This window comes from Pelobates fuscus, chromosome 12, assembly GCF_036172605.1.
Source record: "Pelobates fuscus isolate aPelFus1 chromosome 12, aPelFus1.pri, whole genome shotgun sequence".
Lineage (NCBI taxonomy): Eukaryota > Metazoa > Chordata > Amphibia > Anura > Pelobatidae > Pelobates > Pelobates fuscus.
In genome coordinates, this window is record NC_086328.1 from 11590327 (window position 1) to 11608544 (window position 18218).

General features: G+C 42.9%; 1 protein-coding gene across 2 annotated transcripts in view; it reads right to left on the reverse strand.

The window, feature by feature from the left end:
- GSE1 (Gse1 coiled-coil protein) overlaps positions 1 to 18218 on the reverse strand; it is a 330654-nt gene that overhangs the window by 224051 nt on the left and 88385 nt on the right. For both annotated transcript variants that reach the window (XM_063437940.1, XM_063437939.1), the window contains exon 2: positions 14424 to 14589. In XM_063437940.1, coding sequence (XP_063294010.1) covers positions 14424 to 14589 — 166 coding nt within the window. The remainder of the gene's footprint in view (positions 1 to 14423; positions 14590 to 18218) is intronic.

An 18218-nucleotide genomic window follows, 5' to 3' on the forward strand; every position in this document is an offset into this window, starting at 1 on the left:
TTGTTTCTATATGTCATAATGACATGCACAGCACCTTGTATACCACACAATCGATGTATATTACAAGTGCCTGGCTATAGCCATGTCCATAGACTTCATGGGTCTTCTCTGATGGGCATAATGTGTAATCAGTAGCTTTTTAAAGGTTAAATCAGTGAACTAGGAATTTGGGGCAATTAGCAAGGGTTAAAAAAGTGGGAGAAATAGCTCAGTTGAATAATCTTTATTCTTGCCCCGAAATTTGCAAATCTTGTCAATTCAACACAATTCTTAGTTTAGGAGGAAAACACAAAACAAACAGCATGCAAAAATGTAACGGACATCTCAGAAGTAGGGTCTCAGGAATACAATATACGTAGATCTTTAGGGAGAGGTTTTATTGTATGATCTGCTGGGCGGGCAGTGATAGAGTTAACACAAGGCTACCATTTCACATTCCCTTGCTGCACTATGCCCCCCCCCCCACCTAGCTTAGCCCTACACTCATCGGCCATTAATCCTTCACCATCTGCTCACAAAATCCTTGCATGAGCGCCCAGCGGAGCTTTTAACCCTTTGTGCAGAGCGGTATTCGTAGTGAGGCTGCTACAAGGATCTATCATCTTGGGTAACTGTTTTCATCCTTCATCCAAATGGGGGAGCCAGAGACAAGGGACATCAATCAGGGGCTCTACAGAGCATCTCTTCCTCCCAATACTACCTTCCTGTGCTCGGATAGGAATGTATTATAGTGTTAACAAACCCACTATATTATAACCAATAAGAAGTAATTGTCTGGGGGGGAGGGATGGGGGCTATATGTATTGGTTGTGACATACTTTCGCCTCTTGCACACATTACATTTACTTACAGCATCCTAATCGGGTCATTCAGTATCTCAATTCTCACGCAGGGCCTGGGATTAATTAGGGTCTTAAAATACAAGTAAAGGAGTAACGTGTGCCTTGAGCAGCCTCTCAGCGGAGTGGTATTTGTTAAGAAAGTGTTCTGGTTATACAGTACGTCAGTACAGGAATAACGCTAAAATGTTCCAGATTATACTTCTATTGCAAAATATTATATGTTCCTGAATTGCATATAATCGAAACACACATTGGATCAACAATAAATTCCGACAGAATAAACTCTCTATCGTGCCATCTGCGTGCACACACACACTGGCACGCTTCCAGCGCCGCTTGCCCAGGTTTTTTAAAGTGTGCCTTTTATGTGTAGAATAAACTCTGCCTTTATTGCAGCAGTAAAGCCAGCTTCTATGCAGGGCCTTTATCTAGCTGATAAAGGACGTGCCTTGTGCCATATGGCGGGAAAGGGGCAGGTGATTTGGTGACAATTACTTCAAACTTACTCGCACAGGACTGCAACACTTATCTCTCTGAGCCATGCTGATGATGCAGCCCTGCAGCAGCTTTAGAGGTTTAAATGGGCCACCAATGAAGTACAAAACACGACTGACTACCACATCTCAGTATGAACAAACTACAGATCTAGTTTCGCCATTTCATCATCCATTTTCCTCGTTACATAAACTTTATTTCATTGCAGACTATGTTTTCACCTAAGTGCGGCCTCGTCTTTACTAAAAATAAATAAATCTATATTAAAAAATGTTGGCCGGTATGTGAGCTGGGCCAAGGATGCAGTTCTGCCGGTTTGTGAGCTGGGCTATGCATGCAGTTCTGCCGGTTTGTGAGCTGGGCTATGCATGCAGTTCTGTTGGTTTGTGAGCTAGGCTATGTATGCAGTTCTGCCGGTATGTGAGCTGGGCTATGGATGCAGTTCTGCCGGTATGTGAGCTGGGCTATGCATGCAGTTTTGCTGGTATGTGATCTGGGCTAAGGACGCCATTCTGCCGGTCTGTGAGCTGGGCCAAGGATGCCGTTCTGCCGGTCTGTGAGCTGGGCCAAGGATGCAGTACTGCCGGTTTGTGAGCTGGGCTATGCATGCAGTTCTGTCGGTTTGTGAGCTAGGCTATGTATGCAGTTCTGCCGGTATGTGAGCTGGGCTATGGATGCAGTTCTGCCGGTATGTGAGCTGGGCTATGCATGCAGTTTTGCTGGTATGTGATCTGGGCTAAGGACGCCATTCTGCCGGTCTGTGAGCTGGGCCAAGGACGCCATTCTGCCGGTCTGTGAGCTGGGCCAAGGATGCCGTTCTGCCGGTCTGTGAGCTGGGCCAAGGATGCCGTTCTGCTGGTCTGTGAGCTGGGCCAAGGATGCCGTTCTGCTGGTCTGTGAGCTGGGCCAAGGATGCCGTTCTGCAGGTCTGTGAGCTGGGCCAAGGATGCCGTTCTGCCGGTCTGTGAGCTGGGCCAAGGATGCCGTTCTGCCGGTCTGTGAGCTGGGCCAAGGATGCCGTTCTGCCGGTCTGTGAGCTGGGCCAAGGATGCCGTTCTGCCGGTCTGTGAGCTGGGCCATGGATGCCGTTCTGCCGGTCTGTGAGCTGGGCCAAGGATGCAGTTCGGCCGGTCTGTGAGCTGGACCAAGGATGCAGTTCGGCCGGTCTGTGAACTGGACCAAGGATGCAGTTTGGCCGGTCTGTGAGCTGGACCAAGGATGCAGTTCGGCCGGTCTGTGAGCTGGACCAAGGATGCAGTTCGGCCGGTCTGTGAGCTGGGCTAAGGATATAGTTAAGCCAGTATGTGAGCTGGGCCAAGGATGCAGTTCGGCCGGTCTGTGAGCTGGACCAAGGATGCAGTTTGGCCGGTCTGTGAGCTGGACTAAGGATATAGTTAAGCCAGTATGTGAGCTGGGCCAAGGATATAGTTAAGCCGGTATGCGAGCAAGAAGGGTAAGTCAGGGATAAGATGTTTCTGTAGTAAAACCTTTTCTTTCCGTCTCTCCCTCCTCCCCATGCCCAGGGAAAGCAAAACACATGCTAAGCTCTGTTTGTGCCCCAACATGTCAGAAAGCAATAAACTCGGCTCCTGAGATGGCTGTCATATCCTCACCTCTCATACACCCCCACCAGAGACTCAGCGGGAACACGGGCTCGCTGCCAAAGCCACTGTCTCCAATGTAATTCTCTTTGCCCTGCAGCCATCACTTTCAATAAAAAGGCAACGCGTGCACAAAACACACACTAACCAAACCCTAATCGAGCACATATACACATAGAAACACAGTTACCAAACCTGAGTGATAATACACACTAACCAGACCTGAGTGTGTACATATAGAACCAAACCTAAACAAGCACAAACACAAACAAACCTGACCTGTAAATACACAAAAACATAGTAGCTAAAGCCTGAGAAAGCACACAATAACCAAACCTGACAAGCAAACACTCAGAAGCACACACTAACTAAACCTGACAAGCAAACACTCAGAAGCACACACTAACCAAACCTGACAAGCAAACACTCAGAAGCACACACTACGTGAATCCTGAGTGTGCACAAACACACTTTAACAAATTATGATGAGCAATTACACAAATACACACTAACCAAACCCTAAACGAGTACACACTGAAATACACACTAACCAAACCCTAAACGAGTACACACGGAAATACACACTAACCAAACCCTAAACGAGTACACACTGAAATACACACTAACCAAACCCTAAACGAGTACACACTGAAATACACACTAACCAAACCCTAAACGAGTACACACGGAAATACACACTAACCAAACCCTAAACGAGTACACACTGAAATACACACTAACCAAAGCCTAAACGAGTACACACTGAAATACACACTAACCAAAGCCTAAACGAGTACACATTGAAATACACACTAACCAAACCTGAAAAAACAAGCAAAACACACACACACACACACATACACTCTCTAACCAAACTATTTAAGACTACATGCATAAACACACTAACTGAACCCTAGAGTGAACATACAGTAACCTGAGTGAACACAGAGTACTTTGCCAAGTGTTGTATACTTAATGATAAACAACTAGAGGTGAGAGGGTACAACCAAGCAGACTCATAGGGGTCTATGTCTCCTCGGTGGTATACCTCCATGAATTAGAAACTTAACAAGGAGATGCATGACCAGGGGTGATATGGTCCATTTCACACTCCCACTCACTCCCCAAATACATCCACCCCCCACCTCTCCTAGTTCCCATATCTATGAATGAGGATCCACTACAAGAGTAATCTTCATCTATTTTAACCACACATATGTTACACAAAGAAGCCCAGAGGCTCTACGGCCAGTGGTAAAATGGCCTGGATCTGAGCCAGTGGTTCTTAATCGTTTTAAGTACAAGTCATAACTGTCTGGAACCCATATTTTAAACATAAACATAGCTCTGTGATACATTATTTAATTGTACTTAAAATACAAAAATAAATTCTGCATAACACGTTCACTGTATGTTTCCACCAGTGCTAAAGGGACACTATAGTCACCAGAACAACTATAACTCATTGTAGTTGTTCTGGTGAGTATAGTCAGTCCCTGATGGCTTCTTCATGCAAACACTGTTGTTTCAGAGAAAAGGCAGTGTTTATAATAAAGCCTAGGGACACTTCCAGTTGCTCTGCATGGAGATACTGAATTTTCCTCAAAGAGATGCATCTCTATGAGGAGATGCTGATCGGCCTGGCCTGCGTTTGGTTCTTTGGCGGTCTCAGTCATTCAAATGCTTTCCGTATGGGAAAGCCCATTGCTACACACTGAAATAGTCCATTATTGGCGGAGATCATCATTTCTGAGGAGGATCGGGGTCGCAGCCAGTGCCGTTGGACCCTTGCGACATTGGAAAAAAGGTAAGTTTTAACCCTTTCTAAAGGAGGTATGGGGGACAAGCCCCTTAAATGGTGGGTTTAACACTATAGGGTCAGGAATACATGTTTGTGTTCCTAACCCTATAGTGTTCCTTTAAAGTGTCTCCATCGCTCTAGGAAAGACAGACAGTGCCATTACAGTGAGCAGTTGCAAACAAATCATGGAATCACACTGTACTTCATGACCCCCAAAGTGAACGATTACTTTCCTTCTGAGAACATACATATTTTCCATACCCCTGGCCAGCACTTTGAATCGGTCAGTCTGCAACATGTTAAACTTCTATATCCAGCTTAAACAAAAGTTGGCAACGAAAAAACCCGTAGAGGAGATGGAAACGTCGAACCAGACTGGAGATCGGCCTCTGTGCACTTATAAATCACTTTGATATTTCTGAGGAGGATTTGGTGCTCTGACAAAAACATTTTTTGACACCATTGTTCTAAGCTGGCCCATGGACTGATAGGACGGATTACCATCATTATGATAATTATGCTACTACATAAGCTTAAAGTACTGTATTATTCTAGCAGCGGCGGAGGGCCAAACCTCCATAATATTTAGCAACAGGTCTGGCTTTTTTATGCCTGGGGAGAAACATGCTTATGAACAACGGTGGCACTCAGCAAGGCCAAAGAGATGTTTATTAAGATTTCGGCCATAGCCTTTTGATATGCATAAAAATGTATCTCCATAGAAATCTAACACATCCAGAACATAAACAAAACTAAACTAAATCAATGACAACTGGCTAATAACATACTGAGGCAACCCACTAACACATGCTCTGCAGAGGAATAAAGGGGGTTTCTGGCTTTAACATTCTGTGGCCAAAAAAAGATGCCTTTATTTTTTGTAGACAAACAAAAATAAAATGTTATAGTAGAGCCATATACTGCAACACTACGGCACATCATTTTACACAAATGGAATTTGTCACTAGTAGTGCTGATAAGAGTTACTGGACCCTTGTAAAAAATACTAGATTAAATCAAGCCAGGAAAATCGTGAAACCACACCTGTCTCGATAAGATTTTTATGACTCATCAGTGTTCAAACCAGATATCATTAGACACGGCATTCTGGCCTGTCCTGGGTAAAAAGTAGGGATGCACCAAAATTTCAGCCTGCAAATGGGCCTATCCCATTTTGGACGAAACTGGGTCAAATTTGCTGAAATATTTTTTCTTTTTTTCTTTAACATTAAGGGGTGGGGACTAAGGTACAGGGAAGGGAAAAGGAACACTGGGGTAGCTGGGAACCACTAAAAGAGAAGGGACGTTTTTCATATTAGATTCATTAAAAAGTCTAATATTAATAAAATTATAGAAAGAAAAAAAAGCTATTTTAAAATCATTTGTGGGAAAAAAAAAAGTCATTTTCGGTTGCGGTTTCCGGCCAAAGGCATCCTGAATATTCGGTTTCGGACCAGAATTTTCATTTCGGTGCATCCCTAGTTAAAAGGAACACAAGTGCAGTCTCTTCTCCGATGTTTGCTGCAACTCCCATTATGCTTTGCCAAACTAATGCCTAGCAAGAGATTATAAAAGTTGCAGTTCTACAAGAGGTGAGCAGTTCCTTATTGACCTATAGGCAAGCCAGGCTTATATCCTGTAACCATCATGGAGTGGATCAATGATGCTCTGCGGAGGTACATCAAAGATAAACCACAGATTATTGTGATAAGTGAAACCACGGTGCTTGTTGGATCTCAGTCCAAAATTTAGGTATTTCCCAATTCTATAACCTGGACCGCTGGCGTGTCTTAGGGACTGCATTGGAAACCACCAGCAGGATAGCCAGCATGCAGTCTAAGCAGCTGAGAAATCTGCATGGCACAGGGACTTCAAAGCTCTATTCAAACTGGTAAACTTGGCACAAGTGGAAGTTTCAGAAAAGAAGTGACAGATGAACAAGGAACGTAAATGCAAACTAAAATGATTGGAAACTAGATGTGAGGAGAGAGAGAGAAGAAAAACAAAGATGAATTAACGTTAGTTTTAAGAGTGAAGTATAAAATAAAGAGAATGAAATAAGACCATAATAAAAAAATTAAATAAAACTCCGACCGGAAGGAAAGGAATCTAGAGAGATGAGCAGCGAACAGATAGACAAAGAATCAAGGTAGAGAGAAGAATCTAGAAAGACAGAAAGCATCTGCAGTGAGATGAGAGAGCGCAAAATGAATCTAGAGACATAATGAAATGAAGAATCTAGAGAAAAATGAAATATTTAGAGTGCGGTTAAACAGCTCCACAGAGAGCTGAAGAAGCTAAAAATAGCTGAAGAAGAAAAAATAGATTTTCAGAATCTAGAGGGAGAAACAGATCTAAAATAAGAGGCATTGAGAAACTAATGGGTAAAGCGATATATACGCCTTGGAGAGGTATATAGAATCTACAGAAATAAATGAGGGATACAGAAAACGAGAATCGAGAGAGAGATGGGAATAAAATGAGGAGGATGCAGGGTATGATAACAGGGCTAATGGAGCACTGAGAGAAAGAATACGATATTAAAGTGGGATATTAATAAGCTGAGAGAGCCAGTGACAGAGGTGTGAAGTGCAGCTAATTACAAAGAGGCAGGAAGATGAAAGTGTGCAGATAGAGGGCTCTGGAGATCAGAGGAACAGCCACAGACTGGGAGGGGGGACTGATCTGGTGGGAGACAGATCAGAGAGACAGGGAGCTAGGGGCCACACATGGCCTTCCAAGCACAGGAGAAATGGCAAAATAAACACCCACTGACAAGGAGCACATAACGCCTACACCTCCAGGAATGCTACGTTAACCCCTTGCATACCAGGACGGCAGACACGCAGAGTTCTGAGGTTAATTTAATCACAAAGTGCTGCTTTATATATCAACGCTTGTGTGAGCTGTATATTAACGAAATAATATGTTCACTTCAGAGTGCCCAAAATGTTTGCATAATGTAGGCCTTTGTGTATATTAAAAAAAATAAGTGTCAGGGAGCAATCCAAAAGTCACAAGCAGAGACTGGTGGGGGAGAAAATCCATCCATCAGAGAGAGAGAGGAGAAGGAGGTTTGGGTAGTTTATTGGATTGTTTGCAGCTAATATGAGAGGTGTTGTGTTCACAGATTCAATGCATAGAAACTTCAAATATAAAGATTGTGAATCAGGAAGAACGTGAGCCATACATTTGCTCTACGAAGCTCCTGTGTGGCATTTACCAAGTCAAAGGTGAAATCTGCTTTTGCCCCGCACTTCAGGGGTAAAGGGGTATTCTCAGGTGAGAGAGGAGAATGAGCAGCAGAGTAACTAAATGGGCCACAAGACAAATTAATTTCTTATTTTTCCCTTTAAATCCATCCCACTCTTTCAATCCTCTTCCCAAAATTCAAGCCCCCTCCCCATCACACACTCACCTAAGTGACTTGGTATCCATCCCCTGCTGCTTCCCTCCATTTAGAGGCTGTTATCACGCTTGTGGGGTCTTGCTAGAGTAAATTAGGGTGCTGGGGATATGATGACTGCTGCACACACATTACCCACTATCTGAGCCCACAAGCCCACACACACACACACACACACACACACAGACAGCTTGCCGTGTAGCAGCTTCACCTCCTCTCCCTCTATGTTGGGTCTCCCCCTTCTTCCAAGACCGGATTCCGACTCTGAGCCACTTCCTGACCGCCTGTCTGCCTGGCGCTACTCCTGACTCACAGCAACGGCTAATTTATTGACTGCAAATTAGGACCATTTTCCTCCTCTAAGCCAAGAGGAGTGGTAGAAAAAATGAAAGAAGGCAGGCAGGCATGCAGACAGACTGCTCATCCCACCCATGTTACACTGCTGCCCAGCCTGTGTGCTCAAACCTGTGCCAGGGACTATCTCAGCCCGGCTTAACCCCTCTGTTCCAAGACAAACAACAATGAGCTGCGTTTTTAGAGTGGAATAAACTAGCAGGATCAGTTGGTAAAGCACAGAAATTTGCTTCAGCAAGTTAGATCACTTGTTAGCACAGATATGGGTTTGCACTAATTTTACACAAATTTTAGGGTCCAAATCTCTTATATGGGGAGAGGAGTGACTTCTGAGTGACTGATGTTACATTACAGTGTCAGAAGAAAGCAATAACATGCAGGATATAGAGAGTGGTAATCAAGGCAAGAAATGCAATGTTACACATGTAAAACGGATACAGAATTACTCTTTAGACATACATTTGCCAGTTAAATTAGCTGTAATGAATATATGGCTATATCACTTTGCAGACACAGTTATGTCACACAAGCGATTCAACTTGGAACCTTGCAACACTCCATATTCCGCCCATTGGTGCAGCAAAGGTTGCCATATTCTACAGCTATGCAGAACATAAAATATATTTTAAAAGTTACAATATTAATAAACAGTCTGGGCTAGATACACTAATGCAAAGCATTGCACTAAAGAAATGTTTTGTTCGACCCATGCTATTCCCGTTCCCCACAAAAAAAAAAAAACTAGACTTACTGCTGACATGTACAACAGCCAAATATCCACTCTAAACATTCAGTAACAGAGATGAATTGGAGTCTAATTGCCGCCAGGTTGCAGCTGCAAAATAATAGTGACTCTGATGAACTCCTGTAATGTAACATGATACAATGAGGATTCATTAGCAGAGCTGACCCTGGAGCTTGCAATCAGTTGACCGTGCCTCCCAAATGTTACTTAGTAGCTACATTCCTTAATTCTTTATGCAAATTAGATGCATGCCTGCAACGGACATCTCGTCAGCTCATTAATAAGCACATGACATATCCAGGCTCCCTTTTATGCATCTGTTCTTGACATGTATGAACAGGTCTAACCAGTAAACAATAGCTTCTCTGCTGAGCAGTACACAGCAATTTTAGTAAACATTAACCTCTTAAGAACTAGTGCTATTTAATGCCATCATCACAACCTGGTCCTTAGAGACTTAAATCCCCGGATGGAATGTTTGCATTATATGAATGGGGCAATTACAAGTTATTTAAATGCCGAGAATTGTCCCATCACCGGTCCTTAAGAGAGTACGGTGCTGAAGACTTTTCTATTTTCCGCTGTGTTTTTAAATACATCTATTATGCATAGGCAGCAAACCCGGGTTTAACCATTACTACTGCCCCCACCATACTTACATTGCAGTATATGTATAGACTAGACCAGGGGTGGGCAACCTTTTAGCAGTACTGTGCAGAAATAGGATTGTGATATCCAGTGGCGTACACACAAACCATGTGGCCCAGGTGCGAAAATTTATCCGCGCTTACTGATGCCGGAGCCGGAGTGACGTCATATTCCGGCTCCGGCATCACTGCAGTGCGTGCGAGGGAGCTGGGCATAGAGAGCTCAGGGGAGAATGCTCCCTCGAGCGCCCACCCGGTGACACCACTGCCAGCCTCGGTGGGCCCCACCAGGAGAAGAGGCTGGCAAACTGGTGTACATACTTGGGTCGGTGGGCCGGGCCCGGTCGCAGCTGCGACCGCGGTATGTACGCCAGTGGTGATATCCGGTAGCGTGCCGGTCCTATTCTTTTAAATTGAGGTGTGTATGTTGCCGTATTCTGCTTGTTGATTATACTGTAATTGCTTTGTATATTGTATATGTTCATGAGTAGTTTGGGGTATTGCGGGCCAGTCTGAGGTATTGCATGTGAGAGGCTGCATGTGGGTTTGTGTGCATGTATGTGGATTGTTAGTGGTGTTGAGTTTGTTCGGATTGTGTGTATGTTTGTGTGTGGGCTGTTGTATTAGGGGAGGGTTATTCTGCATTTCTGTGTATATCTAGAAGTGTGGGTGGCTTCCCTGGGTTCCAGTGGGGACCAGGCTGGCCAGGTACATGTCAAGGACAGGAGCTGCAAAAGCAGCTGCGGGCTGCTCTACTCCAGGGTACATTCGCTCTCACCGCACAGTAAGGAAAGTCCCATTCGCTCTCCCCGCACAGTAAGGAAAGACACTTTCGCCCTCGCCGCACAGTAAGGAAAGTCACATTCGCTCTCACCGCACAGTAAGGAAAAACACATTCGCTCTCACCGCACAGTAAGGAAAAACACATTCGCTCTCACCGCACAGAAAGGAAAGACACATTCGCTCTCACCGCACAGTAAGGAAAGTCACATTCGCTCTCACCGCACAGTAAGGAAAGTCACATTCACTCTCACCGCACAGTAAGGAAAGTCACATTCGCTCTCACCACACAGTAAGGAAAGTCACATTCGCTCTCACCGCACACTAGGGAAAACGGCAATTGCTCTCGGTACAGAGCAGATAAAGATGTCAAAAATAAAAATATCAAAATAACAGTACATTACTTCTATCAAGAGGTGAGGCTGCTGGCAGAGATTATAAAACTTCACAAGTCCCTTTCAACATGTAAATCAAGCACAGTCAGGGTACGGAGACTTGCAAGGTTTCCAATACCCCAGAAATATTCATGCTGCTGGGGTAAAGGGAAAAAAAGATAAATCACATTGATCTAGCGTACGATAGAGCAGGGCGTGACCCTCTATTGTTCCCTTGTGTAAGGAGGTTAATTAAGCAGCTGCTGCTGGCCTGATCTCTCTCTCGTACAGGTGACACAAGCACACCTCATATCTGCTCCCAGCCTCATGCAAAGCATCAGTGACTGCAGGAAGAGCAGCTGGCCGACAGCCAGGAGCAGGAACCTCCCAATAACAGAAATACACGATCACCTGCCCTGGGATGAGGGGCGGAGGAGGATGGGAGGATGGGAGGGGGGGAGGGGGGTTAAATGTAGCACCTGTCCTGTCCCTCGGGCTCTGTAATTCTGTCTTCTCCAAAATTCCATTAACATGTCACATGTCTGTTCGGAAGATTTGAGATTTTCCTCCAACATCAGAAGCAGTTAACACTGTGCTTACCACACTGATTGGTTTATTTATTATTTTTAAAATGAAGGCTTGTGTTTTCAAGCTGTACCAAAAATGTCAAAGATGCCTTGATTAAAGTTCCGACACTCCAACATCCCGCATCTTCAGCGGTGGTGTGGAATCCTCTCCAAACAATATTAGAACATGCACATTCATTCACAATACAGGAATCTTGTGACATTTACCAAGCGATTTGAAAAGTTTAGGCCAAAATATAAAAAATCTCTAAAAAAAAAAAAAAAAAAAAAGAAACAAAAATATCACCCACCTAAATTTTAGGTTTGCTTCTGGATAAAAAAAATAAATAAAATTAATTTTTTTTTTTTTTTTAAATTGAAAAAAAATGTAAAAAAATTGTATTGATCTCCACATTTTGAAGTTTAGTGAATAAACCCTGATTCACTAAAATGTGCCTTATTGTCCACACATACAAGGTTGTGGTGTTTAAAGCACACATAGGACACTTTTTTTGGGGTGTGATTTAAGTGTTTTTTGCTAGTAAACACCCCTAGAAGTATTAATAAGCTCCCGTTTTCTTGGCATACCCAAGCCATTTCAATAAACAGTTATGTGTAGGGAGGTTCATGAAGGCCATTCTCGGGTCTGGACATCTTGGGATTGCAAATGATAATTTAAATTTCGTAGCCAAATGCTACAAATGTGCACAACAAATGCTTTTTGCTAATGGTGACTAGATTAAAATGCCACTGCAGCTCCAGTAAGACAGGCAAAGCATCACAAGAGTTGCAGTTTTACACCCGCTGGTAAGGGATACCTATTGGCCTTGCTCTAAAAGGACCGGAGTACAGATTAAATAGTCTCTGCATAGAGGATGGACTGCCTATTATTTTCTATGTACACATTTAAAGAGACACTATAGGCACTCACACACCTTCAGCTCATTGAAGTGGTCTGGGCGCAGTGTCCCGGTCCCCTTTAGTGCTGCAATGTAAAACATTGCCGTTTTATAGAAACTACATAATTACATAGCAGTACTAAGGCAGTACCTAGTGGTCTCTACCAGGTGCTCGGATGACCTTGGAGGAGACGGATCACCGACTTAGCACAGCAAAAGTGTTACAAGGTTTTTTTTAACCCTTTAAATGCAGGTGGAGGGGGCCCAGAGGGAACTATAGTGCTAGTAATACAGATTTTTATTTCTAGCACTATAGTATCCCTTTAAGAACCTCAAAGATTAAGATTTTTAAAAAGCATATTTTTAAAAGCACTTCAACAAAGCCGTTAATATAAAAAAAATGCATTTATGAGTTCCTCAAAATAATTTTCCTAAGTCCTTAAAATCCTACTTCTTCTGCAAGTTCTGTAGCTAAGCTGATCCACCATCCACCCCATTTATGCCAAGAACTAACTTCATTGTTTATGTTGGACAGTTTCCAGTCAAATGCTTCTCACTGAAGTCTCTTTTACAAAATATATGAATGAAATAAAATACTAGCGTTGTGCTGGAATGGGTCCCCAAATGTGCTTTTGTGTTAATGCAGGTTTCAAGGAATTATAGATTCTTCCTATGAAGTTTTGATTTCCTCTTTAATTATAAAATTCCATACAGGAGGCTACTTTGCATGACCATGCTGTTAGACAGGACATAGTAACACACCCTACTGTGATAGGTTCCAAAATTAAACCTTTTTTGAGGAAGTGTGTAGCAGGCTGTGTGAGTCTCATTCAGGTAAGGCAGGTCTCGACAAATCGAGTCGACTGATCCTCACGGCTTCCTCGCGCTGTATAGTGATACCGGGAGCCGGAATATGAGGCTGGGTAGATTCATATTAAAAATGTCAATAAGTGAGTTTGTGAGAAAATGTGTGTGTGTGTGTGTGTGAATGTCAATGTTTGTGTGAGAAAATGTGTATTTTTTTGTGTGTCTGTGTCTCCGAACACATGAGAGAGGTGTTTTTACTCACCTTTTCCCCCCACGCCGTGCCGGTTTCGTTTTCATGGCTGAGATCCATCCATCTTTATGATCTCCGCTAAATGAATGCTTTCCCATAGGAAAGCATTGGGAGGATATTGCGCATGTTCTCTATGGGTAACATTCAGCGCCTCCATGCAGAGTGTGGAGACGGTGAACAGCACTGACACAGGACTCTCTAGTGGCCGTCTGAGTGACTGTCACTAGAGGTGTTACTATGCAGCAATGTAAACACTGCCTTTTCTCTGGAAAAGCTACAGGGACAGGCTATAGGCACCAGAACAACTACAGTAAGCTGTAGAAGTTCTGGTGATTATAGTGCCTCTTTAAGAATTGTATATTTATCATTGAAAATTTAACTTTAGTAGTTTAAATAAATAAATAAATAAATAAACTGGCTAATAACTTTTTTAGCTGGCTCCTAGATTCCAAGCAAATTTGTCAAGCCCTGAGGTAAGGTGTGGCTAGGGCTTTGTAAACAAAGTAATTTAACTTCTAAACAGCAACAAATAGAACAGTGACACTACATGGGGCACAACCTACACACCAAAAAACACTTAATTAAGCTAAAGTTATTTTGGTGCTTAGATGACCTTTAACAATGCAACAGTCGATGGTGTGTGACTTACTGAAACATAATGAAAAGCCCACTCTGCTTACGGAAGCATTAAGAAATACCCACCCTTCGGACCCAAAGTCTCAATTGTGTTTATCTTTTTATCTTCTGATCACATATCTTAAAAAAACAACAACCAAAAAAAAAAAAAAACCCCACAGGATCCAATGTTTTACAATGTAGTACAAATGCAACAAGTCATGCGTGTTACACGACTTACTTGCAGTTCCTGCACTTTCCACGTCCGAGCTGTTCTCCTGATCACTAACACGTGGGCGCTCCTTGTTTGGCTTGAGGCTTTGCTCGAGTTCTGCCGATTGAGGGGCGCTGGTGGTTGGGCCTGCTGTGCAGTTCAGAGCGCCACCATCACGGGAAGATGGACTGGCCTGCAGGAATACCAAAAACACGTTGATGATTACACAGAAATGGAAAGAAAGAGTTAAAAGTGCATAATACAATCACTGTGCTTATCCTGTGCATAATACAGGCACTACTCTAAACAGAACTTCACAAAAACGCTTTCTTGAGGATAAGACCACAAACAAAAACCTGTAAAACGCACCTTTCATAGTTTCGGCTGCCAGATCTCTTAAAATACTGTGGCAGGCGCCAGTTTTTTTTTTATCTTCTTACTTCCAAGACTATTTAAACAAAGGTCAAGTAAGCTGCCAGATTGCACACAACACAATATCGGTTTTTACCTTTAGAAATGAAATTTTATTAGCCAAATTATATTTCCTCCGAGATCCTAAATGAACGTACATTAGAATGCATACTGTACTATATATTAACTTTTCACCAATCAGGGGTTTGTGGCAAACATATCTCTTTTTTCTATTTCTTTCAAAATCAACAAAAAAAGTGTACGTCACAATTTATTGAATAAACCCCTTTCTGTGTTGTATTAGTGCCCTCTAAAAAAAAATATCATACCCCAAATTAACCTTTTAAATAAACAAGAAATAAACATAACTAGAGCGGTCATAGGTGAAATCATACTTATTACACAACAAACAAATATGTAAAAAATGTGCCAAAGAGCAATAATCTGGAGAGACTTTCCATTGCAGCAATTAACCCCGTTAATGCAGGCAATAAGCACCTCTCTTACTAGTGTATGGAAAGTGTATAGAAAGAAAAAAAAAAACAAGAGACCTGATAAATTAATGCTGGGTTGGTATACTTAACTTGTCTATATGTTGAACAGATCATGAAAAGAAAAGCATTTATTTAGGATATACAAGGTGTCAGTCTTCATTCTCATATCTGGTAACATCACTATCCCAGTAGTAGGCTTGTTCACCTATGTGTTTTGTTAAAATTAAATGGTTGACTTGTTTACCTATTGTACAGCGCTGCAGATAATGTTGGTGCTATATAAATAATTGTAATTATGACATGGCATCAGTTTTACATAAGCCGGGTATTTGGGACATTATTTTTATGGAAGTTCCTTATTTCTATCTCATTCTCATTGACGTATTTGGGCATGACCAAGAATCTTAAAGGGACACTCCAGGCACCCAGACCACTTCTGCCCATTGGAGTGGTCTGGGTGCCAACTCCCACTACTCTTAACCCTGCAAGTGTAATTATTGCAATTTTTTTATAAACTGCAATAATTACCTTGCAGGGTTAACTCCACCTCTAGTGGCTGTCTACTAGACAGCCACTAGAGGGAACTTCCTGCTCTATAGCACAGGAAACCTTTGCTAGAGCGTCGCTGGACGTCCTCACGCTGTGTGAGGACCTCCAGCGTCGCTCAAATCCCCATAGGAAAGCATTGAAATTCGTTTTCAATGCTTTCCTATGGGGAGATGTAATGCGCATGCGTGGCATTGCTGCGCATGCGCATTAGGTCTCCTCGGCCGGTGGGCAGGATCAGTCTCGCCCACCGGCCGACGCAATACAGAGGAGGAGCGTCGCGGAGGAGGAGACAGCGGCGAGAGACATCGCCGTTGCCTCAAGTAAGTGACTGAAGGGGTTTTCACCCCTTCAGTAACTGGGGATTGGTGGGTGGGAGGGAGAGGGACTCTCCAGTGCCAGGAAAACGGATCATTTTCCTGGCACTGGAGTTTCCCTTTAATGCCTCAATGTCACAATAAGAGTGCCACAAACACGTAGCTCTTTTACAACTATAATTATGATACATTGCCAGTTCTATTTGTGCTATATAAGGGGCAAACTCTGGTTTCCCCCTGCAGTACACACCAACATTTCCCTCACAGCACTGACAGCTGGCCTGTGTACGGCAAAGTTATTGTGAATCAATGTCCCTGTGAAAATTTTACCCAGATTGCACATAACAGCGAGCTGCTGGCGTAGAAACGCATTAAGCCCTTGAATAACTCCCAGCAGTATGCGCTGCAAGAGCGCAGAAAAATTTCCGGTACTGGATTCTGCATATCGGAACATTTACGGGTGGAGAAAGAAAAAATGAGGGGAAAAAAATGGGGTAACAGCTGGTGAACGTTACGGTTCAGCAATTTTCACACTGCATCCACAAGGCATAAGAGTACACAATATTAATTATTATGTGCAGAGAACAATGCTTTACCCGTCACTTTGTAGCTTGGTATAGAGAACAGAATGGCTTATTCTCTGTGTGATGAGCCATATATTACAACGTCCAATTGAGAACCGAAGAATAATTTTTTTTGAATATTAATCTGAGTAACCTCATCGGAGCAGCCGCAGCCGCAACATTATCCTAGATACCCCGAATACATCACCATCATTCCTTGAAAGAGCCTTTTGGAGTTGTGCTGGATTCGAACCAATGTAGAAGATCTACCTCATTTACTGAAGGGCAGCCAAGTGCACCTCCACCAGGCCAGCAGTCGGTGCAAGAAACTCAATTTAGTCTGTTCCAATCAACTCAGCTAAACTCCATACAGCAGGTATTACAGCAATGAATATTATTCGATCCTAGCTGGTATGGTGGCCATAGGGTAGGTCATAGAATGGAATTGAATGACCAGTCAAAACTCTTTTGCATGATATCGAACTACTGGAACAAGAACACTTGCTGGTGATTACCGGTTCTAAGGTAGTGACGTTACCGCTGCTCTAAACACGCGTACCACCCAAACCGGGACATGAACCCTGGATTTTCGGATTAAAAGTTATGCTCTACCGACTGAGCTATATGGACCAACGCAAAGTACTTTCAGACTAATCTATAAAACCAAACACTCATTTAGTTTAAAACGGATTAAAAAGAGAAACTAGTTGTGCTTTGTTGCGAGGAGGAGAGAAAGACTGTACAAAATGATTGGGTGTTTTTGCTCACCCAGTTGAATCAAATATATGTAAAATATGTTAATTCTCAGGAGTGGAGTATAAATGGGACAGATGTAGCTGCATATGGAGGAACCATATTGGAAGGGGGACTTTAGGACCACTAAAAAGTAACACTACGCATCGACACAATGAGAGCTTTTCGGATCGGGCATCTTTTTAATAGTCTTGAGAAGCAGAGAACGGAGACTGGAATGGTAAATAGGAAACCCACTCTTCACCGTGAATGATTTTGTAAGTTTGAACACCAAGTAGTGCGCATTGGAGCTGCACATGGATATTAGAATTCAACTAGACTAGCGGCCCCCCCTTCTCCTTCTCCCATGGTACTGTATCTGTCAGGAAATCATTCCCAGTTACACAAATGAGGAATAATTGATTTAAAGAAGCCATCTGTTTATATACAGAGAGCATCAGCTCAATTAAGAAGGATCTGTCCCTCACGATAAGAGCTTGTCTCTCTTTGCCCCTCTGCAAGGGACTTCTCATGCCCAAAACACGTCCTAAAAGAATCAAAACAAATTAGAAAAGAGCTGAATGATTGTGGCGCTAACGTGTTAATGAACGCCTCCAGGCTCTTCAGATTGTAAAGGACTAAATTCAGCAAAAGGAACATTTCCAAGTCAAATCTAGAGGGAAAGTTCAAGGTCAAAAGGGTCAGCAGGTGTACAAATAAAATTCTCCTATATATTGGTTCACAGAACTGAAAACATTT